The sequence below is a fragment of the Tamandua tetradactyla genome, chromosome 11 (assembly GCF_023851605.1).
Source record: "Tamandua tetradactyla isolate mTamTet1 chromosome 11, mTamTet1.pri, whole genome shotgun sequence".
Classification (NCBI taxonomy): Eukaryota; Metazoa; Chordata; class Mammalia; order Pilosa; family Myrmecophagidae; genus Tamandua; species Tamandua tetradactyla.
Genome location: NC_135337.1, coordinates 91,614,304 through 91,639,020, shown reverse-complemented (window position 1 = coordinate 91,639,020; position 24,717 = coordinate 91,614,304). Strand labels below are relative to the sequence as shown.

The following is a 24,717-nucleotide window of genomic DNA, read 5'->3' as shown; positions in this document are numbered from 1 at the left end:
TTGTAACAGAGGCCCAGAGCCCCAACGAAGACCTCAAACTTCACGGACTCTGTACCAGCACCTCCTCCTCCAAGCAGCTATCTTTGGGGGGCCCTGGGCTGGGCTGGGCCGGTGCCTCTCCTTAGGGCTCCTTCGGCTCCAGGTGCAGGGTTAGAATCCTCCCGGCTCACAGGTTTCCCAACCTCCAGAGTGACAATGGAGATTCCCCAGAGTCCTTTCCCCCACCAGCGGGCTGTAGAACCGAGCACTTGAATTTTTAACAAGCACCCCCCCACCCCCTCCTCCGAGCCCCGAGCGCTTAGTCGGGTGACCATTTGAGGACCTGGCACCTGCGAGGCGCTGCCCAGTGCCCTAACTCAGGCCCTCGAGGCCCGACCTCCCGCTTTGCCCGCCCCCAGGATGTAGCCACTGTCAGCGCCCCCATTTTACAGAGGGGTAAACTGAGGTGGCGAGGAGGGCTCCGGCCAGCTCAGAGGCTCAGAACGGAAAGGGGATCCCAAGGCCTGGTTCCTCGGCGGGGAAGGGGAGACGGGGCGCAGCGGGGGCGGGGGGGCTCGGGGGCCCCGCCACGGCCCGGCGATGCGGCCCCGCCCCCACGAGGGACGTGAAGACGCGGAGCCCGCGCCGCGTGGGCACATGTGACCGACTGCAGAGGCCGCACCGGCCCCCTCCCCGCCCCGGGTTCGCGCGCTCCGCCGCAGGGCGCGGGTCCAGGGCGCCCGCCCGGGTTTGGGGCGCACGAGCCGGGGCGGAGCCAAGGAAGAGCCCAGGTGCCTCATTTCCTCTCCTACCTCCCCAAAGCCCAGAGAAACGAAAGCGAAAGAGGGGTTCAGGGAAGAAGGGCGGGGCCGGCCCCCAGGCCCCGCCCCGCCCTGCGCGGCATCCGGACCGCCGAGCGCAGCCAGGAACGGGGGACTGCCGAGCCGCGCAGCGCCGACCCTCGGGGAGCCCCGCGCCGCCGCCGCCATGTCCCAGGAAGGTGTGGAGGTAGGAGACGGCCACGGCTGCCCCGGGGGACCCGGAGAGTCGCCGGGGGGAGGAGCCGGGGCGCGCGGCGGGCTTCGCAGTTTCCCGGGGAACCCCCCCCCCCCCCCCGCTCCATCCTGAACCCAGACCTTCCCCCCCGGGCTGGCCCTCGCTCCCCCCTCAGGAAGGAGAGTGACCGCCGCGCCTCACCCCGGGGTCAAGCGGGGGCTGCAGGGTCAGGGGTCAGAGTTCAGAGCCAGGGACTCCCTGGCCAGCATCCCTCCTAAACCCGGGACGCCGCTCCTCGCCCTCCCCTGCCCCCAGTGCCCTGTAGGGACTTTGGATTTTTCCAGGAAGTGCGTGGAAGGAGGGGGAGGCTGGGGGGGGGCGGCCAGGCCAAAAGCAAGGGTCAAGTTCAGGGCGGGAGAGCGCTGCCTAGGGTTGGTGGAGGGGCGAGCGCCCCTCGCCTCCCCCAACGCAGCCTCCCCCACCCTCACCCCCGTGCCCCACTCCAAGCTGGAGAAGAGCTCCCGGCGCCTGCGGGAGAAGTTTCATGGGAAGGTCTCCTCCGAGAGGGCGGGGGCTCTGATGCGGAAATACGACAGCGACCACACCGGTGTGGGGCGCTCCATCGTGTACGGTGAGGGGGCTGGGGGGGGGGCTGGGTGATGTGGAGGAAGCGCCGAGAGGGACCTGGCCTGACTGAGGGAGGGAAGAGGCGTTGAGATCACCTGCTGGGGGCCCCAGCCTTGGGGAGGGTCTGTGCTGCAGGGGGTCTGGGGGAGGGTGGCCTAAAACATCCCCAGACTCTTCAAGGGCCCTTCACTTACACCTGCTGTCTCCACCAGAGGTGAAGCAGAAAGACGGAAAGGAACTAAGCAGTGACCTGGAGACCCAGGTAATCTGCTCCCTCCCTTCAGAGGCGGGGATAATGGGGGCGGGGAGGGCAGAGGGACCAGCCCAGCCACCCAGAGCTCCCCCCCTCCAAAGCAGAAGGAACTGGGCACTGCCAGTCCACAACTCGTGGTCCAAATTTATTTGCTTATTTACCTCTGTATTTGTGTCCGGCCAGGGAGTTGGCAAACAGCAGGCGCTCGATATGTGCGGATTGGATTAAAACGGGGAGGCAGTGACAGGAGCCAGAATTAATGCCATCCTGGGGTGGGGGGTTGTGAGAAGTCAGGGAAGGCTTCCTGGAGGAGGTGATGCCCCGTCTTAAAGGATGGCAAGCAGTGAGCCCTGCAAAGAGGAGGGGACGGATCGCGTCCGGAAAGAAGGATGGTGTGAGAAAGGAAACTGAGAGGGGCATTCATTCCTGGAAAGACTGGGGTGAGCAGGAGATGGGGGAGGTGAGGCGGCCGGGGAGCTCGTGTTTTGAATGAATGAATGGATGGATGGATGGATGAAAGGCTTTGAAGCACGCAGCTGCTTTGCCTTTTCGAAACAGGGCTTTGGTGGTTGGTAGACTGGATTTTACCAGCCTAAAAGGCACAGCGTAGAGTCATAAACCTGTAATAAAAACCAGGCACCGGGATTAGCACTTCCCATGTGGCAGGGCTGGAGGAATCTTACATGTGTTGATTTATTTCAGCCTCACAGCGGAGCCCAGGAGTTAGGTTCTATTACTTATTGTTCCCATTTCACAAACAAGGAAACTGAGGTCCAGAGTGATGACGTCAGTTGCCAGGCAGATGGGCGAGTGGGTGGCAGCTGGGATTCGAACCCTGCCCACCTGGAGGCAGAGTCTGAGCTCTGAGATGCAACTTAAGGAACCACGGCCCGCAGCTGGAAGTGGTGGAGCCGGGATTCGAACCTGCGGCTCTGGGAATCCCGGGCTTTGCAAGGCTGCTGCAAGGAGGGGGACCTGTCTCCGGGCCAGCCAGGGTGTGGCTGGGGAGGCGGCACTCACAGTGGAAGATGGTGTTGGTGGGCAGGGTGGGAGCGCGGGGTCTCTAGTTCTTGGCCTCAGTTTCTCCATCTGAGCCATGGGGATAACAGGTGTGCACACCTCTAACTAATGGAGGTGCAAGTGGATGTTGCTCGTCGTGAGTCGGGGGCACCCCCATCTTCATGCTGGGCTGGGGCCCTCCTCCCCCGCCTTCCCCCACCACCCCTGCTCCGGGAACCCCAATTGTAGGAGCTCCTCATTTCTCTACCCAGGACCCCCCTGAGGACATGAAGCAGGACCAGGACATTAAGGTGAGTCGGCACCTGGCGCAGGTCTTGGGGGGGATGTGTGGGGGCACCCATGGCGGACGAGGCGGAGGGGGGCCCTGGGGAGGGGTGGAGGAGCAGCCTCTGCTGTGAGGAGGTGTCTGGGGGAAGGAGGAGTGAAGTCGGTCACGAGGGCAGAAGACAGTGGTCAGGGGAGGGGTGACCCCTGCAGAGGGAGGAGAGGTGACCCCCCCGCCTCCGTCCCCCCCCAATTCCGCAGGAGGTGGCGACGTCCCTGCTGCCGCTGACGGTAGCCAACCTGCGCATGTTCCAGCGGGCGCAGGAGGACCTCATCCCGGCCGTGGACCACCAGTTCGCCTGCTCCAGCTGCGACCATGTCTGGTGGCGTCGCGTGCCCGAGCGCAAGCAGGTGAGACCCGGACTCGCGACCTTGACTCGCTCCCGAACTTGGCTCCCGGCCCCCATCCTCGGCGCCTGGCCCTCTGACCCGAGGACATCCATGTCGGAGAGCCTGGCTCCTGACCCCTGACCCCTGACCCCTGACCTCCAAGGTCCACCTCGGCCCTAAATCACTAACCCGGAGCTGGACTTATGAGCTTTTAATTGGAGAAGCCCCAGAGCCTGAACCCCGAATTGCACAGTTGGAGGCTGCGCCCCGCCCCCTCCCCCCCCCCCCCCCCCCCCCGCAAATCAAGCTTTACCCCAAAACCACAACCCCACATCTGACCTCTGGGCCCCCTGACAATTTAAGCCACAAAAGCTTAAGGATGGACCTCTGGAGAGAGGAGCCCTGATCTGTAAGGCTGGTCTGTCTCCCTGGTATAACTACTCCCCTTGTGGCCAGTTCGGGCCCAGCTCGGGACCCCGCCTGGGTGACAGCCAGCCCGCTCCCCACGCCCCCCCGCCCCCCCCCCCCCCCCAGCTGTCCCGGTGCAAGAAATGCAAGAAGCGCTACAAGCCGGTGCCGGAGGACAAGATGTGGGGCCTGGCCGAGTTCCACTGCCCCAAGTGCCGGCACAACTTCCGGTGAGGGTGCCGCCCCCCCCCGCCCTGTTCCCCCCCAGCCCCGCCCCCCGCCCCGTGGCCCCCTGACCCTCACAGCCCTGCCACCCCCAGGGGCTGGGCACAGATGGGGTCCCCGTCGCCCTGCTACGGGTGCGGCTTCCCCGTGTATCCGACGCGGATTCTCCCCCCACGTTGGGACCGGGACATGGTGCGCCGTAGCAGCCACACGCATTCCTGCTCGGCGGCCGATTGCTACAACCGGCGAGGTGAGGGCCTGGCGCCTTCTGTGGCCTCCCTCCCTTCCCCCCACCCCACCAGGGCCAGCTCAGCGGCGGGGGCACCCCCCCCCCGTGATGTCCCCCCGCCCCCACTGTGGCTCTCAGCGCTGGGGTCTCCACCTGTTGCTTCCTCCTCTCTCCCCAGGTCCCGGGGTCCGGGGCTTCCACCCCTCCCACCGCCCGCCTCTCGGGGTCTCACTGGGAGGCCCCGTGGTGGCACAGAGTGGCCCACTGTCCCCATGGCCTCTGTGCCCCTGTCCCCTGGGTCTCTTCGGACCCCCATGGGGCCTCATCACCTCTCCCTCCCCAGAGCCCCACATGCCCGGGACATCCTGCGCGCACCCCAAGAGCCGGAAGCAAAACCGCCTCCCCAAGGTCCTCTACCCCAGCGACCCCCACATCAGCAGTGGCTCCACAGTGGCCACGTGCCTGAGCCAGGGGAGTCTCCTGGAGGACCTGGACAGCATCATCCTGGAGGACCTGGAAGAGGAGGAAGAGGAGGAAGGGCAGGGAGAGGAGGAGGAGAAGGGCGGGCACGGGGCGTGAGCCCTGGCCAGTGCAGACAGCAAACCAGACACGTTCTGTGGCCACTTTGTGTTGTCATAAAATTTGAGCTCAAATTGAGATATAAAGTGCCCTTGGGTCTGAGAGGTTGATGGGGGTGAGGATGGGGATTTTGGGGTCCTGTTTTGCAGGGCTTTGAGTAAGAGGTCCCCAGGACACGGCTATGTTGAGCCACCAAAGAGGGATGGCCAGGACAGCTTTGGGGACAGGTGGACACAGTCATGACCTCAGCGGCCGGATCAGCATGGCAGCTTTCTTGAGAGAGTATGCCCCACCACGAAACTCCGCCCAGTAGACACCGTCCTGGTAGCGGCTGCGGTAGTGGCCCCCACGATGCCACACGCCATTGAGGTTGGAATGGGCACAGGCGTGGTACCACCAGCCTCCCCGCTGGTACAGGGCACAGTTACCTGAAAGGCAGAGAGATCCATGTCCTTTCACCAGAATAAAAGCCTCTACCAACACTTCAGTAGTGTAAAGCTTTTGCCAGGCAGCCTCTGGTCCTTCTTCCCACCTTCATCTCTATCTCCCCACCAAAATAAGAGTCCTAAGACTGCTTTCTCCTCTGGAGTACGCCTTAATTCTTTCCTAATCCCCTTAGCAAAATACAAGTCCCACCTGTTCCATCCTTTCCGTGAAGTAGGAACTCTACCTTACATTCCTTTATAGAAACGGAAAAAATCCTTTGCTACTTCCTTCCTAAAATAAATCCTAGTTCCCACTTCTTGCCCTGTACCAGGAATCTTGACTCTTACTGCCTCATCAGGAAGAGTCTGGATTCCTTATTCCCTCACCAAAATAAAAGTGTGTTCTCGATTCTTTTGCCAAAATAGAAGCTTGTTTGCCCTGATCCTTAACTGAGAGGAGTCCTTCTACAATTTTCATTCAGTCCATTACCAGAGAACAGGATTCCACCTCCCTCTGCTCCCACCACCACAATAAGAGTTCTCCTTACCAGAATAGGAGTCACGGTCCCTGTCCACAGTGCTGAAGGGTTTGTCATTGTGCCAGGAGAGAGAGTCTCCAGCATCACCATGGTACTGGCCAAGTCGCAAGCGGTAGTAGTCGCTCTCCGGTTCCAGGGAGAAGCTATCGTAGTGGGCACGTGCCCCACGGCCCCCCCAGTCTTCCAGGAGCACCAGCAGCTCGTGGTCCCCCCGGCTGGTCAGCTGGTGCACAGGCTCCAGGCCCAGCCAGTATTCCCCATCAGGCCGCCCAAAACCCGTCTGGCAGGGCAGGAAAATTAGGAGGTCAAGAGAGGCCCCTTCCCCTGCCCGGCTCTGCCCCTGCCCACCTACAAGCCCACCTTGTAATGCTGCCAAGTAGTGAAGAAGTTGACAGAGCCATCTTGCCGCCGCTGAATCACAGTCCAGCCTCCCCCCTCCACCTGTTGCTCACACCACACGGACACCACGTGCCGACTCAGCCGCAGCTCATACACTCCACTCTGCCTGTGGCCTGCCTGGTGGGCCTCGGTGCAGTCCTGCCATGGGCCTGTGGGTAACAGGGACGGGAGCAGGGGGTGCCCGACCTGGGCCAACCAATCCCTTACGGGAGTAAGAGTCCTCAGTCTCCCTGATCCCCTCACCAAAATAGAGGTCCTGCTTCTCCCATCCCCTCATCAGAATGAGTCCCAATGCCCGTTTTCTCTCCTTGGTAAGATTCTAGGACTCATTTCTCTCAGAGGAGCAAACTGGGGGCCTGGTTTCCTTGCCAGAATAGGAATCCTAAATAGGGCACTCTAAACCAGTCCAAATTCTCACCAAAGTGGTAGTCCCAAATGCCCTATCTGCTCATCAAAATAAAAGTCCATCCTCTCCTACTCTCACACCAAAGTATTTTGGACTTTGGCATTGAGAAGTCCTTATTCCATCACTAAGGGAGGAATACACCACTGAAATCTGGGCTCCTCTATCTCCCTCTGCCCACGCTACACTGGAAGTCCCCCCAGCTCCCCACACTCTGGTCTCATCTTACCTGCTGGCTCGGTAGGGGCTACAGAGTGTCCTGCAGGAACTGGAGAGGCCAAGGGGCTCTGCTGTCTCAGGGTCTCTCTCTGGGAATCCAGGGCTGGGTCCAGCCTTCTGCTGCTGACATTGGTGCCACCCACCAGGCTGAGTGGAACCACAGGCACCAGGGGGGGTGGCAAGACCTGGTATGGCCAAGAAAACCCCCCAGGGCTGTGATTGCATTAATCCTTCCTACTCCAGGGCCCAAGATGGTGCATCAATCTCCCTACATTCAGATGGGCATGATGTCAGGCAGGAGGGTGTCCCAGTCCCACGATTACTCTTCCCCAAATTCTATTTCTTGACCCACAAGAGCACAGGACTGGGATTATGCAGGGCTGGCTCAGATGCCCCCTCTGGAACTCACAAGTTTAACCCAAGTGTGCTAGGCCTCCTCTTAAAATGGGAATAATACGTGTACATCCAATGATGCATATTAACACTGAACCCTCCCAACCACCCCGTAAAGTAGGGACAGTCCAGGGCACCCATCGCTTATCCAAAACCTGGGATGACACAAATTCCAGAATTTAGAATGCGGTGGGATTTAGAAATAGTAAGACAGGACCTATATGTGTATTACATTCCCCGGCCGGGTCTTTGGTCTTGCTCCACGTGATAATATGCTTGATTATGAGGATGCTAAGTGTATTCTCATTAAGTGGTTAAGTCAAGATTAGAAATGGCCGCCAGTCGCGTTTGGGCCCAAAAGAGCAATGGAAAAAAAAATCCAGTTTTCGGATTTCGGAAGTGCGGATAAGAGCCCATGGGGTACCATTTCACAGAGGATGTGCACAGGAAGTGGCGGCGATTCGGCGGGGCTCCGGCGTTACCTGTTGCTGCCCACCCGCGCCCCCCGGGCACAGGCGCTCCAGGCGGGCGATGACGCCGCTCTGATGAGTGACCAGCCGGGCCAGCTCGCGGAACTTGACGTCCAGCTGGTGGAAGCGAGCGGCGGCGCGCTGGGCCTCGGCCGACGCGTTGAGCACGCGCTCCCCGAGGAGCGCCAGGGCCGCGGCAGGCTCCGCCCCGGCCCCTTCCTCCGGCCCCGCCCCCGGGCCCGCCTCGTGCTGCAGCTGCGCGCGCAGCTGGCCCAGGTGCGCGCTCAGGCCGCGGCTCTCCTTGCGCAGCGCGCGCACCTCGCCAGCCGTGGCGCCGTCGGCCGCCGCCAGCCGCTGCAGCTCGCGCAGCAGGTCCTCGTGGCGGGCCACGCGCACGCGCAGCGCCGCCACCTCGCTGGCGTTCGCGGCCTCGGGCGCCGGCCGCGCGCGCGCAGGGCCGCTCCAGCACACCGCGCCCGTGAATTTCTGCGCGGGCAGCACGAAGGTGTAGGTGCAACGCGGGGCGCCCGTCCGCGCCCACGACGCGCCCAGCAGGAGCAGCAGCTGCAGCGCGCGCAGGCGGGGCGCCCACATGGCGGACCTGCGGGCAGAGGGGGCGGTGGGAAGGCGTGGGGGGACTCGGGAGCCTGGAGCTCGGCCAGCCCCGGCTGCTCACAGGGGCCCGTGTCTACACCCGCGTGGCCTCCGTCTCGTCCCCGCCCCCCCCCCCCCCCCCCCCCGCCCTGCGGCTGGCCTCTCCACCGAGTTCCAGGTGTCCCCGCGGGCAGCAGGTCTGGTGCGTTCTTTCGACGAGCACGCATTGAGCGCTTACTGTTTAGCGGCCTCCGTTGTAGGCGCTGGGAATACAGTCGGGAACAAAACAGCCTAAAAGTCCTGCCCTGGTGAAGAAAATAAGCAAAATCGTGTATTAGGTGGTGCTGATCGCCAGAAAGAGCAGGAAGCCCAGGGAGGGGCCATTTAAGAGGAGGGGGGCACCTCAAGGAGGTGAACAAAGATCTGAAAGAGGTGAGGAGTGGGGAAAGACGCCGGGGCTATCGGAGGAGAGAAGCGCCCCAGGCGGGTGGTGTGTGTGTGTGTGTGTGTGTGTGTGTGTGTGTGTGTGTGTGTGTGTGTGTGTGTGTGTGTGTGTGTGTATGTGCAAGTGCAAAGGCCCTGAGGCCAGCCCCTGCCTGACATATTAAAGGAGCGGCATCAAGAGGGAGAGTGGAACGGCAAGTCTTACTGACTGTCAGTAATGGACACCCCACCCCCCTCCAGTTGTCCTCGCTGCAGATCCCACCCATCAGCCAGGCCTGTCGGCTCTTCTTAGAGCCTGAATTCCTCCAACCCCCAACACCCCGCCTGGCCCCACGGCCCCAGCCTTAGACACCGTCTGGATTTTCTTACAGCGGCGCCTCCCGGGTCTACAATGTCCTGCCCTGCCCCTCTAGTCTTTTCCCCCAGGGCAATCAGAGGTGCCTGTGAGCACCAAGGCAGATCACTTCCTGCATCCAACTCAGAACCCTCTACGGCTTCTACCGTCCTTAAAGTAAAAGCCAGAGTCCTCCCCGCGGCCCCCAAGGCCCTGCAAGGCCTGCCCTCTGGCTTCCCTGCCTGCTCACTCCCGCTGTTCCAGCCTCAGGGCCTTTGCTCTTGCTTTTTCGTTAGCCTGGAACATTCGTTCCCGAATGTCCACCTGGCTTCCTTCTGCTCCCTATTCAGGTCCTTCTTCAGCTCAAATGTCCCTTCAGAAGCCCTCCCTGGTCACCCCGCCCAGTCACATGCCTTTCTTTTCATTTTAGCATTTGTCACTCTCTAAAATTCCCTGGATTATCTGCCGTTCTTTATGATTTGAATCCCCCCACCAAAACTGCCCAGTAGGGGCAAACCAATGTTTGTTGAAGGAATAGAGGAACTCTGCATCCCTCCCCCGACGTGCCTTGTGCTTAGCAGTGTCCACGTCTGTGTCCCCAGCCCTGCAGGGTCCACAGCCCGGACCCCCGTGCCCTGATGCCAGCCTCTGTGACGCGGACCTGCTGCCTGGGTCCATACATGCCAACACTCAGAACATGCCCCACAAATCCACATCCCACCTCCATCGGCACCACCCTCCACGGAGTTTCTGGTTGGGGCAGAGGGGCTGAGGGGAAGAGCGAGAGGAGGGGAGGGCAAGGAGGTAATGCAGCATTCAGCCAAGGCCTGGTGGACCAAGGGGAGGAGCTGGGCTCTTACCCTCGACAAGGTGAGAGCCATGGAAGGTTCTGAGCTAGAAAAGGGAGCATTTGTTGCCCACCATCAGTGCACACCAAGCAGGAATTCCCAAGGGTTGGTTGGGAACCTGTTCCTGCTCCCCTTATGGACATCAGGCTCCCCACACGGTAGCAAGACTCGGGGTGGGGAGGGGGCAGATGAGGAGGCCTGGAAGCCCCCCAGCAAGCCATAGCCGGGGTCTCCCAACAGACAGAATCACCCTCTCGCCTCTCACCACCAAGGCCAGGGGTCCCGCGAGGCTCGCAGCAGGCAGAGGGACGTCTGAAGTGGAGCCGACCGTCCGGCAGGAGCCACTGAGCTGGGGAAGAAGGAAGGAGGAGACTCCGTAGCTCCACTCTGCTTCCCAAGTGCCTGGGACTGGAGCTGGGACGTTCAGCCCAGGAGCCCCAACTGTAAATATTTAGCATTTCCTATGTGAGAACTGAGGCTAGAATTGCAGACGCCCCTGTCCAGGCCACTCGAGCCTGATAACACCGGTCAGTGCCCTGGACACTTCCCCCCAGTGGAGAGCAGAGCGTGGGAGGCTGCAGGCCTTGGGGCTGACGGGCAGATCCCGGCCCCAAACATGCCCCAACTCACACATCCTAAGGAGAACAGCACCAGTGGCCTTAGAGGACTCCTGCTGAGAACCAGGCAGGGCTCTAAAAGCACCACACCTTTTACCTCCTTTCTCCCTCACAACTTGAGCCGCCTTCCATATGTAGCCCCAATTTTCCAGCCCAGGAAACAGGCTCAGAAAGGGCATGCACCTTGCCTGAGGTCACACAGCCGGAAGAGCACCGCGGTGGGATTCAGCCCCTGGTGGTTTGGGTCCAGGGTTCACACACATGTCCCACGGCAGGAGACAGAAGTGTGTGAGCACCCACACACATGTGTGTGCACATAACAGCACAGACACAGAGACAGCGTACTGACGAGACACGCAAAGCTAGCCAGATGGAGAGCCAGACATAGCCCTGAGAATCGAGGGGTGTGTGTGTGTGTGTGTGTGTGTAGGTGTGTCCACAAATCTGTCCGGCACACATACATTTAAAGACACAACTGGAAACCCAAAACAAGATTCAGGCAACCATCAGTGTTCAAAATGTAGTCTCTCTCACGCCCACACACACACACAACTTACAGGAAAGTGCCTATGCGTGTGCATGTGGGGGGCAGTTGTCACACCCCAGGCAAGCACAGAGACCCGAGGCAAGTCAAAGACAAGTGCAACCCACCCGCCTGCCCCTCACCGCGTTTCCATTTGTCTCCGGCACACTTGTCCCAGTCTCGCTCTGGTCAAACCACAAGGGGACAGAAGCAAGCAGAAAGATCCAGACAGCCATTTCTCAGAGGAGTAAAGAGACTCACATGGAGCCCCTGGGCCTCCAGGCCCCGACCGGTGCAGGGGGTCCCACCGCAGAGCAGACACAACTGGGGGCACCGCTCCTTCCCCCACCCAGCACTCAGTCCTGAACTCGTAACCCGAGTGGACTCCGGGGCTGGGAGAGGAAATGGCCGTCCCAGGTCTGAGAGAAGCTGCCAGGCTGAGCTGTGGGCCGGGGCGGGGGCCCCCCCACACTGGGCCCCTCGGCCCCCCCACCCTCAGGCCTCTCCAGCTTCCCCCATTGGCAGCAGGGAGAGAGAAGAAAACTCATAACTCACAGAGAGGGCCTGACAGGAGGGAGAGGGTGTCCCAGAGACAGAGACGTGTGGGGGGGGAGAGACAAAGATGAGAGAGAGGAGGGGAGAGAAATGGAAAGCTGGGGAGGAAAATGGGAAGCCATGCGGAGACGGAAGCAGAAATGGGGACAGAGAGGAGAAAATGGAAACTAACAGATGCTGGAAAATACAACGGATGATAAAATTTGGGGAGAGGATGACAAAGATAGAAAAAAGGGATGGCAAGGGGAGACAGCTGGGGGAGGGGGACAGCTGGGGGAGGGGGACAGATGGGACGGGGCGTGGCGGGGGCGGAATTCAGCCCAGGGAGGGGGTGTTCTGGGGAAGAAGCCAGAGGCCTGGGGCCAAGACCGGGGCTTCCAGCGGAAATGGGGAGGGAGAATTATTCACGAAGCCCCGGCCCTGTCCAGAGTTTCCAGAAGGTGATGTGAAGTTTCCATCCCTCATCTCGACGGCAGATGGGGCCTCGGGAGAAGCTGCTTCTCTCCCCGCCCAGGTCCCAAACTGCTCCAGGTCCTACCCACTTCTCTGTTCGCTCACAAAGTGTCAGGGTCCCCAAACATCTTGCATACATTATGTCTCTCAGTTTACAGGTCATGGGAGGGAGTATTATCCTCATTTTAAGATTTAAAAAGCTAGAAAAGGGCTAGCAAAATCGCAGACCGGTGGAAATGGGCAGAAGCGGGATTCGAACCCTTAAAATGCCTGTACTCGGCAGCCCGCGCCTCTTCCCGGAGCCGTGCAGTGCCCCCCTGTTTCCATAGAAACAGGCACCCGGTGTCTCCATAGCAACGCCTCCGCCGTCGCCGAGGCCGCGTAGGGGGCAGGCCCGCCCGAAGACGTCATCGCCCAGCACCGCCCGCGCCGGAAGTGAGCGGCGCGGCGCCGGAAGTAGCCGGCAGAGGCGGCCTCGTGGAGAAGACGGTGACATGGGGCAGCCGAGGCGGGTGAGGCGGGGCGGCCGGGGAGGCGGGGAGCGCGGGCGGGGGTCTCCGCGGAAGCCGGGGTGCTCACCGCTCGTCTCTCGCCCCGTCAGTCCCGGCACCAGAAGCGCGCGCGCGCCCAGGCGCAGCTCCGCAACCTCGAGGCCTACGCCGCGCAGCCGCACTCGTTCGTGTTCACCCGGGGTCGCGCGGGTCGCAGCGTCCGGCAGCTCAGCCTGGATGTGCGGCGAGTCATGGAGCCGCTCACCGCCACTCGCCTGCAGGTTTGCACCATCCCGGGGCCCCGTCTCCCCAGCCGCTGGGCTGCCTCTCGCCACCGAACCGCGCGGGGCCCCTCGGACCCCGACCGGAGGAAGGGTCCCTAGGTGATGGTGGTGGGGAGCTGACGTATCCACTTTGCGGGACTTTCCGGGAATGCAGCCGGGGACGCGTGTGGATGAACGCATTCAGCTTGGGGCTGGGCTTGAAGTCCAAGCCTGGAGTCGGCAAAACTGGGTTTGGCGAATTGGTGTCTTTCAGAGGCCTGGACTCAGTTCCTTAACCTAACTGCGCCCGGTTCGCTCTTCTGGGCTGTGCAGTAAGCAAGTACCGAGCTGACATTTGATTTCGGCTCTATTGGTTCTAGCGTGCAAGAGAGGTTATAACGGCTTGCTCTGTCTCAGCCGAAAGGCTTTGCTCAATAAGGTCTACCTGTAGTCCTTTCTTTCTAGGTACGGAAGAAGAATTCCCTGAAGGATTGTGTGGCAGTGGCTGGGCCCCTCGGGGTCACGCATTTCCTGATCTTGAGCAAAACTGAGACCAATATCTACTTTGTGAGTAGATGCTTACACCCCTTCCTTACCTCACCCTGCCCGGTACCTTTTCCAGCTCTCATGATGAACTCATGTGCCGCTGAGCTGCAGTGATTCTAGTTTCAAAGTAAACGCTCTGAAGAGCTGGGACAAAGGTTTCCGGCCTCCTCCCCTTTTCCTCTCCCCCGGAAAGACCCCCCTACCTCACCAACACCTTTCTCCTGCAGAAGCTGATGCGCCTCCCAGGAGGCCCCACCTTGACGTTTAAGGTCAACAAGGTGAGGGGTGGGGGCGGTTCAAGGGCCTTGTGGGCGAGGGGCCACCTGTGCACCACAGTGACCCCTACCTCCCCCCTGCCCTGTAGTACACACTGGTACGTGACGTGGTCTCCTCGCTGCGCCGACACCGCATGCACGAGCAGCAGTTTACCCACCCACCCCTCCTGGTACTCAACAGCTTTGGCCCCCATGGAATGCACGTGAAACTCATGGCCACCATGTTCCAGAACCTGTTCCCCTCCATCAACGTGCACAAGGTGGGCCAGGCCTGGCACATTGGGGTGGGGTGGGGGGTGGGGAGCAGGCACAGGCCCTTGGGTTGACCCTGGAGAAGAGGCTCACTGATGAGCCAGCCTTCCTCACTTGACAGGTGGAAAAGTAGGCCAGTAGCACTTTCTTTCTACATGTGTGTCTAGTATTGGTGTGAGTAGTATGGAGTACATGTCATTGCCCTGTTTGACAGAGGGAAGCTGAGGCTGAGAGGGAATCATTAGTGTGAGGTTATACACAAGGAGAGCACGCCTGGATTTTTAAATCCATACACTGTGGTATAGCTTGTTGGGGGCTCCAGCCCACAGTGCGGCCTGGGGGCACTCAGGTTGTGCTGTGCCGGCACTTTCTTTCCCTCCCAGGTGAACCTGAACACCATTAAGCGCTGCCTGCTCATCAACTATAGCCCTGACTCCCAGGAGCTGGATTTCCGCCATTAGTGAGTACTCCGAGGGGAGGGACGAGGGGGCCTGGTTCATGTGTGTGGCTGATGACAACACTGCTGCTGAGACCCTGTGATTGCTTAGCCTCAAAGTAAACGCTCTGACACACTGGAAGGGGTAGGAGATGGAGCCCACCATCAATCCCTGACCCCTAATCCCCTCCTCTCTGCCCATTGCAGTAGCATCAAAGTTGTCCCTGTGGGAGCAAGTCGTGGGATGAAGAAGCTTCTCCAGGAGAAGTTCCCCAACATGAGCCGGCTGCAGGACATCAGCGAGCTGCTAGCCACGTGAGGAGGGCAGGGGATAGGGGACCCCAGAACTGACCTGGAAGCCTTGGGACTTCTGCTGAGCCCCACGTCTCCCGCACAGGGGCGCGGGGCTGTCGGAGAGTGAGGCGGAGCCCGACGGCGAGCACAACATCACAGAGCTGCCGCAGGCCATTGCCGGACGTGGCAACATGCGGGCCCAGCAGAGTGCAGTCAGGCTCACTGAGGTGAGGCTGGTCCCATGGCCTTGGTGACTTCCCATGCCAGCCCCCCTTCCCAGAGAAAGTTCAGGACCGACTGACTCCCGCTTCATTTCCCAGATCGGTCCCCGGATGACACTGCAGCTCATCAAGATCCAGGAGGGTGTTGGCGAAGGCAATGTGCTGTTCCACAGTTTTGGTGAGGATGGGGCCATCCACGTTACCAGTGAGGCTGGTATCGGGCGGGGGTGGGAAATCATGAGATGTGACGGACTCCTGGGTGAGCGTGAAGTGCCTCTTTCCTGCCCAGTGCACAAGACGGAGGAAGAGCTGCAAGCCATCCTGGCAGCCAAGGAGGAGAGGCTGCAGCTCAAAGCCCAGAGGCAGGACCAGCAGGCCCAGAACATCCAGCGTAAGCGGGAGCAGCGAGAGGCCCACAGGTCAGTGGCCGTGGGGTAGCCGGTGTCCCCAGGTACAGACCCCCTTATGGACTGACCCCCCCCTTCCAGGAAGAAGAGTCTGGCGGGTATGAAGCGAACGCGAGCAAAGAATGGGGACAGTGATGCTGAGGACCCTGCGGCCTCCCCGAAGGTGGACGGGACTGGCCAGGAGGAAGACGAGGAGGATGATGCAGAGTATTTCCGCCAGGCGGTGGGCGAGGAGCCCGATGAGGGTATGTGGCAGAGATTGCTGGGGTGGGCACCCCAGGCCTGTGTCCCTGTGCACTGGACCCCGACACAGTTTCTCCCCACAGACATGTTCCCCCGGCTAGCCAAGCGCAGACGGCCTACGGGGCCTGCAGGCAGGAAGCAGCAGGGAAGGAAGCAGAGGCCTGACCGGGTTGCAGAGCGGAGGCCTCCAAAGCCAAAGGGCCGGCCCCGGGGAGCTCAGGCCAAGCTAGGCCCTCGCGGGGCGTCCCGGAATCATGTCCCAGGCCGGCCCCGGCCCCACAAAGGAGCAGCCCGGACCTGAGCCTCACCTGTGGATCCACTGCCCCAGATTGGGGCCCCCCCCGAGAGGCACTGCCCTGGGGCAGCCTGCAGCCAGCACTCTCGGTTTCCTTTCATAAAGGAGCTGTTCCCCCACCCCCATCCCCCAATAAAGAATTGAACTTCCCAGGAGAATCACAGTCTGTCCAGAATGGGGGTGGGGGGGAGGGGGCGGGCCGAGCTTGGGCAGTGGACAGAAGGATGGGCAGAGATTGGAGCTTGAGCAGGGGTGGCTCAGTCAGGCCCTCCCCACCTCCCCTGGCAGACAAGTCAGCAGAGGAAGGAAGCTGGGAGGCAGGCGGGGGTGAGTGCTCTGACCCGCTCCACAGGCCGAGGGCGGGACGGTGGGGAGGGCGAGTGCTGCAGTCTACAAAGGCTGGGCCAGACAGTGTGACGAGCCGAGCCATGGCAGCTGCCTCAGGTAGGGAGCTGGGGGTGGGAGTGGGGGTGGGGTGTGGTATTGCAGCCCTCCTAGGGCTCAGCCCAGGATGGGAGTGCAGGTCCCTGGAGGCTGCAGGGAGTTGAGACAGCACAGGCATCTCTCTAGGTCCTTCCATGGGGATGGGGGTGGGGGGGAAGACAAGGGGCACAGCCCCCTCCTCCCTGGCCCGGGAAAGGCTATTTCCCAGGTCAGGAGGCTGAGACTGAGGTTAGAGTGCACCAGGGATCCCGCCCAGGCTCAGGCTCCTTCACTTCGCTTCCAGGGCACCGATCCAGGCCCTGGAGAGTCGAGCTGGCAAGCAGGAAAAGCTCCTTCCCTCCTGGGGCAGGAACTGGTTAAGAACAGGCTGTGATTGGGGTGGAGGCCGTGGAGAAACACTGAGCAGTGAAGGGAGGTGAGGGTCCAGGGGAGCAGGTGCCAGGCTGGTAGGGAGTGCAGTGGGCTTCCCCTGGGTGGGACTGGGGGCCAGGTAGGGGAGCACCATAAGGCCGCCTGTGGCTGCCGGCCCAGGCTAGCGCCCTGAGGAAGCCAGTGCGGCTGGGGGATGGGTCGGGAGGGTGGGGACTGGCCTGGGGTGACCACGTGAGGGTATCAGTTCTTTTATTTTTTAATTACCCTAGTTTTGGATAGTCTCCCACGGGTTTTTGTCTGCACACCCCCATCCACTCTCTCCTTTTTGTGTGGCTGGCAATCTCCGGGTGCTGGATTTGTAAGGGCAGATTCTGATATGCACAGGACGTAAGCATGGCAAGGGGCGCCCCAAGATGGGGAAAACAGAACATTTGGGACAAACCATTCACACCCCAACATACATGTAACTAGTGTTATTTTCAAAAACTAATTTTATTTTGCAGTTTAGAAATTACTTTGGATTTATCCAAAGGAAAGAGGATGAGGGGTGTGGGGCAGGATGACAGGTGGGTTTAGAGCCTCAGTTCCAGCACTGAAATCGTCCAGTGCCTTCAAGGACCTAACACCTCTTACAACACTTCTCAGCCCTCCGAGACTGACTCACAGCTTCCATGGGAACGTGGATCTAGTGCAACAATTACACAGTATTATTTTCGTCCTGAGTGAGTGACTCAGGGAGCCGCGGAGGGCTGTGGGCAGTGGGGCACCGACGCGGGGACTCACAGGCGCCCCCGGGCTGCTGTGGGAAGGCCAAGGCCAGGGGTGGCTGAGGAACGGAGGAGGGGGTGCAGGGCAGAGGCAACTGCTTCCAGGCACACAGCGGACGAGGGGGGCAGACTCTGAAGCGCAGCTGGTAGGATGACCCACAGATTGGATACCCAGGCCCGGCGTGGTAGCAGCCACCTCCGGCCACTTACACCCCTGGGGGTCTCCCACTCCCCCATCCCGGCCCCCTCAGTCACCAGTGCAGAGTCACACATCTCACGAGCACAGCACCCTCCTGGCTTATCCTTCAGGGGTGTGCAGGGCCCGGAATGAGCCCAACAGGGTCAACAAAGCCTTCCTGGGCCCTGGTTTCCATTGGCAAAAAGGGGCCAAGGCCCACATCCCCCCACGCCCCCAGCCAAGGGGGCTGGGGGCACTGCAGACAGGGGAGCGCAGAAGGACGGGCCCACCCAGGGACACCCTCTGCCCACAGGTGCCAAACCCTGCCCAGCCAACTTCTCGGACGACGCCGACCGCTTCCTCAGCAGGTTCCAGGAGGACTTCCTGTGGCCCGTGCTGGTGGCTGAGTGCCTGGTGGCCGTGACCGGCAATGGGCTGGCCCTGTACCGCTTCAGTACCCGGGAGCGGCGCCCCTGGCACCCGGCCGTGGTCTTCTCGGCCCAGCTGGCGGTCAGCGACCTGCTCTACTCCCTGACACTGCCCCCACTGGCCGCCTACTTCTACCCCCCCAAGCACTGGCGCTACGGGGACACGGCCTGCCGCCTGGAGCGCTTCCTCTTCACCTGCAACCTGCTGGGCAGCATCATCTTCATCACCTGCATCAGCCTCAACCGCTACCTGGGCACCGTCCACCCCTTCTTTGCCCGCAGCCACCTGCGGCCCAAGCACGCCTGGGCGGTCAGCGCTGCCGGCTGGGCCCTAGCGGCCCTGCTCGCCGCCCCCACCCTCAGCTTCTCCCGCCTGAAGGGGCCGCCGCAGGGCCAGGGCAGGGGCACGGAGGGTGGCGTCAGGTGCCTGGGGACAGCCGACGACAGCCGCCTCGAGGCCTACTGGGCCTACAGCCTGGTGCTGGCGCTGCTGGGCTGCGGCCTGCCACTGCTGCTCACCCTGGCGGCCTACGGTGCCCTGGGCCGGGCCGTGCGGCGCAGCCCCAGCGTGACGGCTGCCGAGAAGCTGCGCGTGGCGGTGCTGGTGGCCAGTGGGGTGGCCCTCTACGCCAGCTCCTACGTGCCCTACCACGTCACGCATGTCCTCAACGTGCGAGCCCAGCAGCGCTGGAGGGAGCGCTGTCCCAGCTTTGCCAACACAACCCAGGCCGTGGCGGCACTGAGTCTGGGGCCCTACCTGTGTTACCAGGTCACACGGGGCCTCGTGCCACTGGCCATCTGCCTCCACCCACTGCTCTACATGGCCGTGGCCCCCAGCCTAGGCTGCTGCAGTCTGTGCTGTCCCAGCTGCAGCAGGGCGCGGGCCACGGACAACACTGAGAGCCCCGGCCAGGCCCTGACCCTCAACATCCCAGCCACCCCGGGGCCCTTGGGGCCCACCCCATGACCTGGCCTATCTGGGCCTCCTCACCACAAGGCACTGGACCTCGGAGGCAGAGCACAGAGCAGGTCCCTGGTGGCTACCACTTCCTTCCCCAAGACAGCTGGGGGCCCTAGCACACAGAACAAGCGGGAGCTGAGAGCTGAGGATCTGAGCGGCAAGGGTTCCCCAGTGGCCTGCAACGCTGACCACAGAGCGGCCAGGAGCAAACACGTCTCAGGGGGCTAGGGGGCCCAGAGGCCACGGGGCAGGGGGTGCCCAAGAAGAAGAGAACACGCTTAGGGCGGGATGAGCCTTTTTATTGCTCAAGGAGTGCCCTGTTCTCAGAAGCGGCCCCCTGAGGTTGGGGGTCATCAGCCAGCCGGTGATGTCTGCAGCTGCCTCAGTTGGTGGACGGCCTGGAGACAGGGAGGACAGCAAATAAGGATGGCAAATGGGGGCTTCAGACCCCAAAGGGAATCCCAAGATCATCCCCTGCACAAACTGGGGCTCCTGTCGGGGGTGGGGGTGCGGGAGAGGGGAAGGGCGGGGCAAGGTGGAACAAAAGGCACGGCCACCCACACATGCCCATCTGCCCCCCACAGCCTGGACAGGACAATAAATGGCCTTCCACCCTGCACCCACTGTGCTGAGCATGACCTCGGTGCATGACCCAAGGAGAGCCTCAGTGTCGGTACGCTGGGGTGGGAGGACAGGGCTGAGGGTGGGGCAGGGGACTTACTTGGCCCACTCGACGTTGAGGATGAGGTGGTCGTAGCCGAAGCCGGACACGCCAGCGATGGCACGTGCGGCGTCCTCACGGCGGTGGAAGCTGATGAAGGCAAAACCCTGGGGGAGGGGGCGAGGTCAGGGGCACTCTGGACCCCGCCAGGCAGAGGGCCCCACCGCCCCCCCTTCCCAGCCCCCAGCCCACCTTGGACTGGCCAGTGGTCTTGTCCTTTGCCAGGTAGATGCGGGAGATGGAGCCAAAGGGCCGGAAGAGCTCCTGCAGGTCAGTCTCCCGGGTGTCCTCGGACAGGTTGGTGACGCGGATGGTGGCATTGTCATCAGCTGGACAGGCAGGGAGGGGCAGCTGTCAGAGGACAGCTCTGCCCAGCACCGCCCCACAGCAGGGTAATCACAGGGCCAAGTGCCCGCCCCCCGCCCCTCACCTCTGCGGTTGGGCTGCATGGACTCCCCGCGGCGGCTGGCCCCGTCCCGCAGGCTCGGTGGCACGTACTTCCCTGTCTTGCTCTGGGCAGCCTGCACAGGCTCCAGCTCTGGGGACCAAAGGCACAGGGCTCAGAACAGGAGGCTGGTGGCCCTGGCCCAGGTGGTCAGTTGGTCCTTCTAAGGCCCTGAGCTGCACTGGCCGCGCCAACACCAGGGTCCCATCCAGACAGTAGACGCCTTGCACGTACGAACCAGCTGGGAGCACTGGTGGAGCAAAACTCCACAGGGGCTGAGAGCTGAGGACAAGCCCACGAGGACAGCAGGTGCAAGCACACATGCACACAGGTAGTGGACGGACGACACCCAGCCCTCACACGGCAAGGGACAAGTCCATCTCCCACACAAGTCAGACACAGAATCCCCTTCAGCAAGTCGTGCACAGCCACACTGGAAGGCACATGTGAGTGCACACGTGTGCATGGCCGCGGATGGGCGGCGGGGTGGGAGGGAGCTGCAGCCAGTAGCAGACAGACTCACGCCGCCATTCACCAGCAGAATCACAGCCATGAGACCCCACGCACACAAGGACAACAGTGCAGCACGCATGCGTGCAGGAGCACACTCGACCCCCGCTCCCGACCCCCCTGACGGGAGAGACATGACACTGCAGGCCCAGCATGCCCCTCACCCAGCACACACACGGATGGCAGCCGGAACCTGGCAGTGCTGACGCGGCACGGGGGAGAGGACAGCCAAGGAGGAGGTGCCCCCTGCTCCCAGACCCGGACTCCCCCCACCGCCCCACCACATGCCACACGGCACCCTCCCACCAGCCGCACCCCCAAGCCCGGCACCTCCGGGCAGCTTCTCCTTCTCGCCCGTGGACAAGCCCAGCTGTTCAGCCAGCTCCTTCTGCATGGGCCCCAGCGTGTCCTTGTAGGGGCAGCGGGTGGTCCAGTGGTCGCCCTTGCATATGCGGCAGGACACGATCTTCTGGCCCTTGAGCTTGTTCATCGGGTCTTCCTCCTCCTGGCAGTTCAGGTCCTGGCAGGGGCGGGCAGGGAAGCTCAGGGGCACGGCCATAGCCCCACTGCCGGTGTCCTCCCCGCCCCACCCTGGGCACCGCCCCATCCTGGCACCCCCTCCCACGTACCTCTTTGCTGGTGATGAACGTCATGGAGACATCGTCGCTCACCGTGGTGGTGGCCACATTGGGCCCCGGGGGGTCAAACTCGGAGTTCCCAAACTTCTTCCAGTTCTGAGCTCAGGGCAGGACGGGGTGGGAGTGGGGTCAGGACCAGGTCTGTGGGGGCCCACACTGGCACCTCAGACCTCCCACAGCCAGCCCCAGGGGTGTCGGGCCTTCAACCCTGTTCTTGCTCTCCCTGAATGCCCCCCACTCCCCAGTAACAGTGACAGTCCTCATTTCCCAAGTGAGCCCCCAGCCCTGCCTCTCCACCAGCTCCAGGGGGCTGGGGCAGTTCTCAAGTCTGTGTCCCAGATGAGAAAACAGAGGCTCAAGGGGCCAAGAGGTCAAGAGGTGCACAGCCGACAACGCCTCATGCCCACATAGGGTGGTGGTCCTCAAACCTGGCCCCCATCAGGGAGGCAGCGAGGCTCAGGGGTGGTTCTAAGTAGGGGTCTACAGGGTCACCCAGGCTGTGAAGGCCTTGGGCTGCTTACCCCGAGCCTTAGCATCCTTCCCTGTAAAATGGGAACTACAGAGAGCACGGGTGGTTCAGTGGTAGAATGCTTACCTTCCATGCCGGAGACCAGGATTCAATTCCCAGACTGTGTGCCCTGCCCCCACCCCACCCCCCCAAAAAAGGGAAACCACAAACAGTTGCTTTGGGGATCAAATGAGAAAACGCTCCCTGCAAGGACACGACTCGGGATCTGGTACAGAGAAATTGCTCAGCAAACTGTGCCAAGGGTATTTACTACCATTGCTTCTTCCTGGAGCACTCGGCCCCGGGTAAATGGGAGCCACAAAACTACCTCCAAGGAGGGTTTGGCTCTGTTCCCATTAGACAAGACGTGAGGAATAAAAACCTAACGCCACCCACTCGTGCACTGGACTCTCCAAAGCCCCAACAGGATGCAAACATGCCTAGGCCTCTGTTCTGCTTCAACAAAATGGGTACAAACAGGCAAACCCCACCTCTGGAAACAAACACTGAGGGGGAAAAAAAAAAAAAGGACTCCGGTCCCTGTGGAACCCAAATGATGGGGGCAGGAGTGTCTCACCTTCCTCCTTGCAACAGCCTTTGAGGCCTTCCGGGTCTCGATCCTGAAGGTGCGGACAATCTGCAAATGGGAGAGGGTCAGGCTTCCTGTGCCCCTCCTGGGGTCAGAGTTCTCCCACCAGCCCCATCCCAGCTCCTGGTCCGAGGGCTGTAAGGAAAAGGGTACCACCCCTTCCTGCCAGCCTCACCTTGAACTTCTTGCCATCCTCATCTATCTTGTATTCGGTCACTGTCTTGATGTTTCCAGTGATGACCTCTTTGGGAGGTGGCAGTGGAGCTGAGAAAGAGGAGGAAAAGGTGAGGAGAGCTGAACCCTGCCTAGATAACGCAGACCGGATGGGAAAGGTGCTGGAGGGGCACTCACCTCCTGGCAGGAGCTCAGGTTCTGGGCTGGTGTCACCGGGAGTCAGCGGGATCCCCTTGAGGAGCTCGCTGGTGACACATTTGTCTGCAAGAGGGAGCGTGGGGAGGGAAGGTCAGCTGGGGAGGGGCTGGAGTCCCCAAGCTGAAGTGGAGGGACCTTTGGAACGACGCCCACAGCAGGAGCAGAGAAAGGCAGGACCACGGGCAGAGGGCTGGCTAAGACACTCCCTGGGGAGCAATGTGGGGACAGGGACAAGGGAAGACGAGCCTCAGCGCCGCGGCGTGAAGATCCCCACCTCCCCCACTCATTGCTCGCAGAGAAGCAGGAAACTGGCTACTACAGCCTCTTGTCCCGAGCAGGGCAGCAGCTGCCAGGACTCTTGGGCAAAAGCCGGCCGTAATGGGAGATGCGGGCTTAGAGCGAGGTGCAGGGTGCGGGGCCGGAGCCAGAGGCTGTGACAGGGCCGGGGGAGGCCGCGGGGCCCCTGGTCGACTGGGGGTTCTCACCGTCCTCTCCTTCCTCCTCGACCTGGTCGGCCCAGCTGGGCTTCGAACTGCCGAGACAAAGTGTGCGGAGCGGAAGGATGGATCAACGAGGCCCGGCCCCCCGCAATACTCCTCTGAAGCGCCCAACCGCCTCCCGGGACCCCCTCCGCGACCCCGACTCACTCAAAATCTCCGGTCGGCATCGCACAAACTTCTCCCCACGCAGCCCGAGCCTGGGCCAGAGAGCGGAGGTGGGGGAGAGCGAGACTTCCGGTTCCGCCGCCGCCTAGAGCGCCAGGCCACGGCGCCTACAGCGCCCCCTGCGGATGGAGGCGGAGGCGCCGACTGTGGACGCTGCGCATCCCCTGTATCTTTAAGTAATTTTAATAAAATGTACTTTAACTTTAATAAAATTAGAAATGTTAATAGTACCAAAGCCCATTTATTGAGCCGTGTGAGGGGCACCTTGAGGAGGAAGTGATCATTTCCATCTTGCTGCTGAAGACACCGAGGCTTAGAGATGGTCCATCTCTGCCTCTAGACCCTGCCCCCTCAGTGGGCAGGGGGTGAAAATTGGTTCTTGGAGAGGGTGGAAAAAACCTGACATATGACAATGGTCTGTGGCCCTCCCAAGCCAACTCTGTGGCACAAACTCTTATTCCGAAGGATTTGATTTCTTGCATGCGGGAGGAATTAAATGTCGTTGAAATTGAAACCGAATTCATTGATTTAAAGCTTCAATTTGTTACTTTTTCTCCTTAGAAGTGAGATGGAAAAAGCTGAGAAACACTGCTCCAGAAGGTCAGCTACGGAAAGCAGGCATTTGCTGCTAGGTGCTCGTCTGGGTCCCCAGCACCCATAAGATGTGTCTACATAGGAAGTGCCCAGTTCATGGGCATTTTCGGGAGGGGTGAGAGCCAGATCACAAAGGACTTTTTAAACCAGACTAACTAGTTTGGACTCGTTGTTTGGGCTGTGGGGTGTGGGCAAAGGCACTGAAGCATTTTGAACAGGTAGGCCCGACGGGACCAGGTTTTACTGTGAGAAATATTATTCTGGAAGGTTAAGGGTTGGGGAGGAAAGGAATACATTAGTAGGAGACCAGAAAAGAACTTGGGTGAGAGAGTCAAAGAAAGAGGGGTCCATCAGCACAGGCTTTCAGGACGGTAGTCTGGCAACATGGAAGAAGATAGAAGGTTTGTCCAAAGGGCCGGTAGCTATTTGTACAAACTTATTCAAATTTACCCCTGAGAAAAGCAAAATCCAAAGAACCTAACAGGTGGGCAAAACTTTTAAAATTTGATTTTACCCAGTGGTGGTTAAGATTGAGAAACAGACGGTCACACATATTGTTGGTGGGGTGATATGATGCAAACTCTTCAGAGGGGAGTTTGGCAACACTTTTCAAAAC

The 24,717-nt window shown here is 61.0% G+C and overlaps 4 protein-coding genes and 2 non-coding genes across 22 annotated transcripts; 4 read left to right on the top strand and 2 right to left on the bottom strand.

Moving 5' to 3' along the window:
- Window positions 1-855: 855 nt before the first annotated feature.
- SHFL (shiftless antiviral inhibitor of ribosomal frameshifting) lies at window positions 856-5,905 on the top strand. Of its 3 annotated transcripts, none has more exons than XM_077121889.1 (8): window positions 856-987; window positions 1,483-1,606; window positions 1,815-1,864; window positions 3,127-3,165; window positions 3,401-3,550; window positions 4,064-4,167; window positions 4,366-4,412; window positions 4,735-5,079. In XM_077121889.1, exons 1-8 carry the CDS (start codon window positions 967-969, stop codon window positions 4,968-4,970), a joined length of 771 nt encoding a protein of 256 aa, XP_076978004.1. In that variant the 5' UTR covers window positions 856-966; the 3' UTR covers window positions 4,971-5,079. The 3 variants fall into 3 exon arrangements, with proteins under 3 accessions (XP_076978004.1, XP_076978001.1, XP_076978003.1); XM_077121886.1 differs by having other exon boundaries at window positions 4,258-4,412; XM_077121888.1 differs by lacking the exon at window positions 4,366-4,412 and having other exon boundaries at window positions 4,735-5,905.
- ANGPTL6 (angiopoietin like 6) lies at window positions 4,777-12,868 on the bottom strand. Of its 15 annotated transcripts, none has more exons than XM_077121871.1 (10): window positions 12,446-12,603; window positions 11,322-11,363; window positions 10,839-10,887; window positions 10,304-10,479; window positions 8,651-8,717; window positions 7,831-8,419; window positions 6,966-7,140; window positions 6,295-6,482; window positions 5,944-6,214; window positions 4,777-5,398 (listed from the first exon to the last, which is right to left on the bottom strand). In XM_077121871.1, the coding sequence occupies exons 6-10, from the start codon at window positions 8,410-8,412 to the stop codon at window positions 5,208-5,210; spliced, it is 1,407 nt and encodes a 468-aa protein (XP_076977986.1). In that variant the 5' UTR covers window positions 8,413-8,419; window positions 8,651-8,717; window positions 10,304-10,479; window positions 10,839-10,887; window positions 11,322-11,363; window positions 12,446-12,603; the 3' UTR covers window positions 4,777-5,207. The 15 variants fall into 15 exon arrangements, with proteins under 15 accessions (XP_076977986.1, XP_076977994.1, XP_076977988.1 ...); XM_077121879.1 differs by having other exon boundaries at window positions 10,304-10,387; XM_077121873.1 differs by lacking the exon at window positions 12,446-12,603 and adding an exon at window positions 12,324-12,439.
- LOC143649237 (suppressor of SWI4 1 homolog) lies at window positions 12,616-19,544 on the top strand. Its single transcript, XM_077119405.1, has 13 exons — window positions 12,616-12,698; window positions 12,788-12,958; window positions 13,406-13,507; window positions 13,714-13,764; window positions 13,851-14,021; window positions 14,397-14,473; window positions 14,657-14,764; window positions 14,847-14,970; window positions 15,064-15,142; window positions 15,254-15,383; window positions 15,453-15,616; window positions 15,698-15,913; window positions 17,909-19,544. Exons 1-13 carry the CDS (start codon window positions 12,681-12,683, stop codon window positions 19,063-19,065), a joined length of 2,568 nt encoding a protein of 855 aa, XP_076975520.1. The 5' UTR covers window positions 12,616-12,680; the 3' UTR covers window positions 19,066-19,544.
- On the top strand, window positions 13,556-13,636 carry LOC143651114 (small nucleolar RNA SNORD105). Its single transcript, XR_013159851.1, has one exon. It is a non-coding gene; the product is annotated as a small nucleolar RNA SNORD105 (small nucleolar RNA).
- LOC143651117 (small nucleolar RNA U105B) lies at window positions 14,512-14,591 on the top strand. The gene has a single exon (XR_013159854.1). It is a non-coding gene; the product is annotated as a small nucleolar RNA U105B (small nucleolar RNA).
- EIF3G (eukaryotic translation initiation factor 3 subunit G) lies at window positions 19,338-23,579 on the bottom strand. The gene is made up of 11 exons (XM_077121885.1): window positions 23,490-23,579; window positions 23,328-23,374; window positions 22,822-22,905; window positions 22,646-22,734; window positions 22,459-22,518; window positions 21,365-21,469; window positions 21,066-21,255; window positions 20,211-20,318; window positions 19,973-20,109; window positions 19,781-19,887; window positions 19,338-19,457 (listed from the first exon to the last, which is right to left on the bottom strand). Exons 1-11 carry the CDS (start codon window positions 23,507-23,509, stop codon window positions 19,442-19,444), a joined length of 963 nt encoding a protein of 320 aa, XP_076978000.1. The 5' UTR covers window positions 23,510-23,579; the 3' UTR covers window positions 19,338-19,441.
- Window positions 23,580-24,717: the final 1,138 nt, after the last annotated feature.

What these genes read in the sequence shown, in the direction of transcription:
- EIF3G (XM_077121885.1), bottom strand. Translation starts at nt 23,509, where the DNA reads ATGCCGACCGGAGATTTTGA. An exon ending in AGGATGGCAAGAAGTTCAAG is followed by an intron (nt 22,519 to 22,645) that starts GTGAGGCTGGCA and finishes TCCCATTTGCAG; the next exon opens with ATTGTCCGCACCTTCAGGAT. An exon ending in AGACCACTGGCCAGTCCAAG is followed by an intron (nt 19,888 to 19,972) that starts GTGGGCTGGGGG and finishes CCCCTCCCCCAG; the next exon opens with GGTTTTGCCTTCATCAGCTT.
- ANGPTL6 (XM_077121882.1), bottom strand. Translation starts at nt 8,412, where the DNA reads ATGTGGGCGCCCCGCCTGCGCGCGCTGCAGCTGCTGCTCCTGCTGGGC. An exon ending in GCGCGGGTGGGCAGCAACAG is followed by an intron (nt 7,141 to 7,830) that starts GTAACGCCGGAG and finishes TGGCCATACCAG; the next exon opens with GTCTTGCCACCCCCCCTGGT. An exon ending in AGCCCCTACCGAGCCAGCAG is followed by an intron (nt 6,483 to 6,965) that starts GTAAGATGAGAC and finishes TGTTACCCACAG; the next exon opens with GCCCATGGCAGGACTGCACC.
- SHFL (XM_077121886.1), top strand. Translation starts at nt 967, where the DNA reads ATGTCCCAGGAAGGTGTGGAG. An exon ending in TGTCCCAGGAAGGTGTGGAG is followed by an intron (nt 988 to 1,482) that starts GTAGGAGACGGC and finishes CCCCACTCCAAG; the next exon opens with CTGGAGAAGAGCTCCCGGCG. An exon ending in AGCAGGACCAGGACATTAAG is followed by an intron (nt 3,166 to 3,400) that starts GTGAGTCGGCAC and finishes CCAATTCCGCAG; the next exon opens with GAGGTGGCGACGTCCCTGCT.
- LOC143649237 (XM_077119405.1), top strand. An exon ending in TGTGCTGTTCCACAGTTTTG is followed by an intron (nt 15,143 to 15,253) that starts GTGAGGATGGGG and finishes TTTCCTGCCCAG; the next exon opens with TGCACAAGACGGAGGAAGAG. An exon ending in CAAAGGAGCAGCCCGGACCT is followed by an intron (nt 15,914 to 17,908) that starts GAGCCTCACCTG and finishes CCACGCCCCCAG; the next exon opens with CCAAGGGGGCTGGGGGCACT.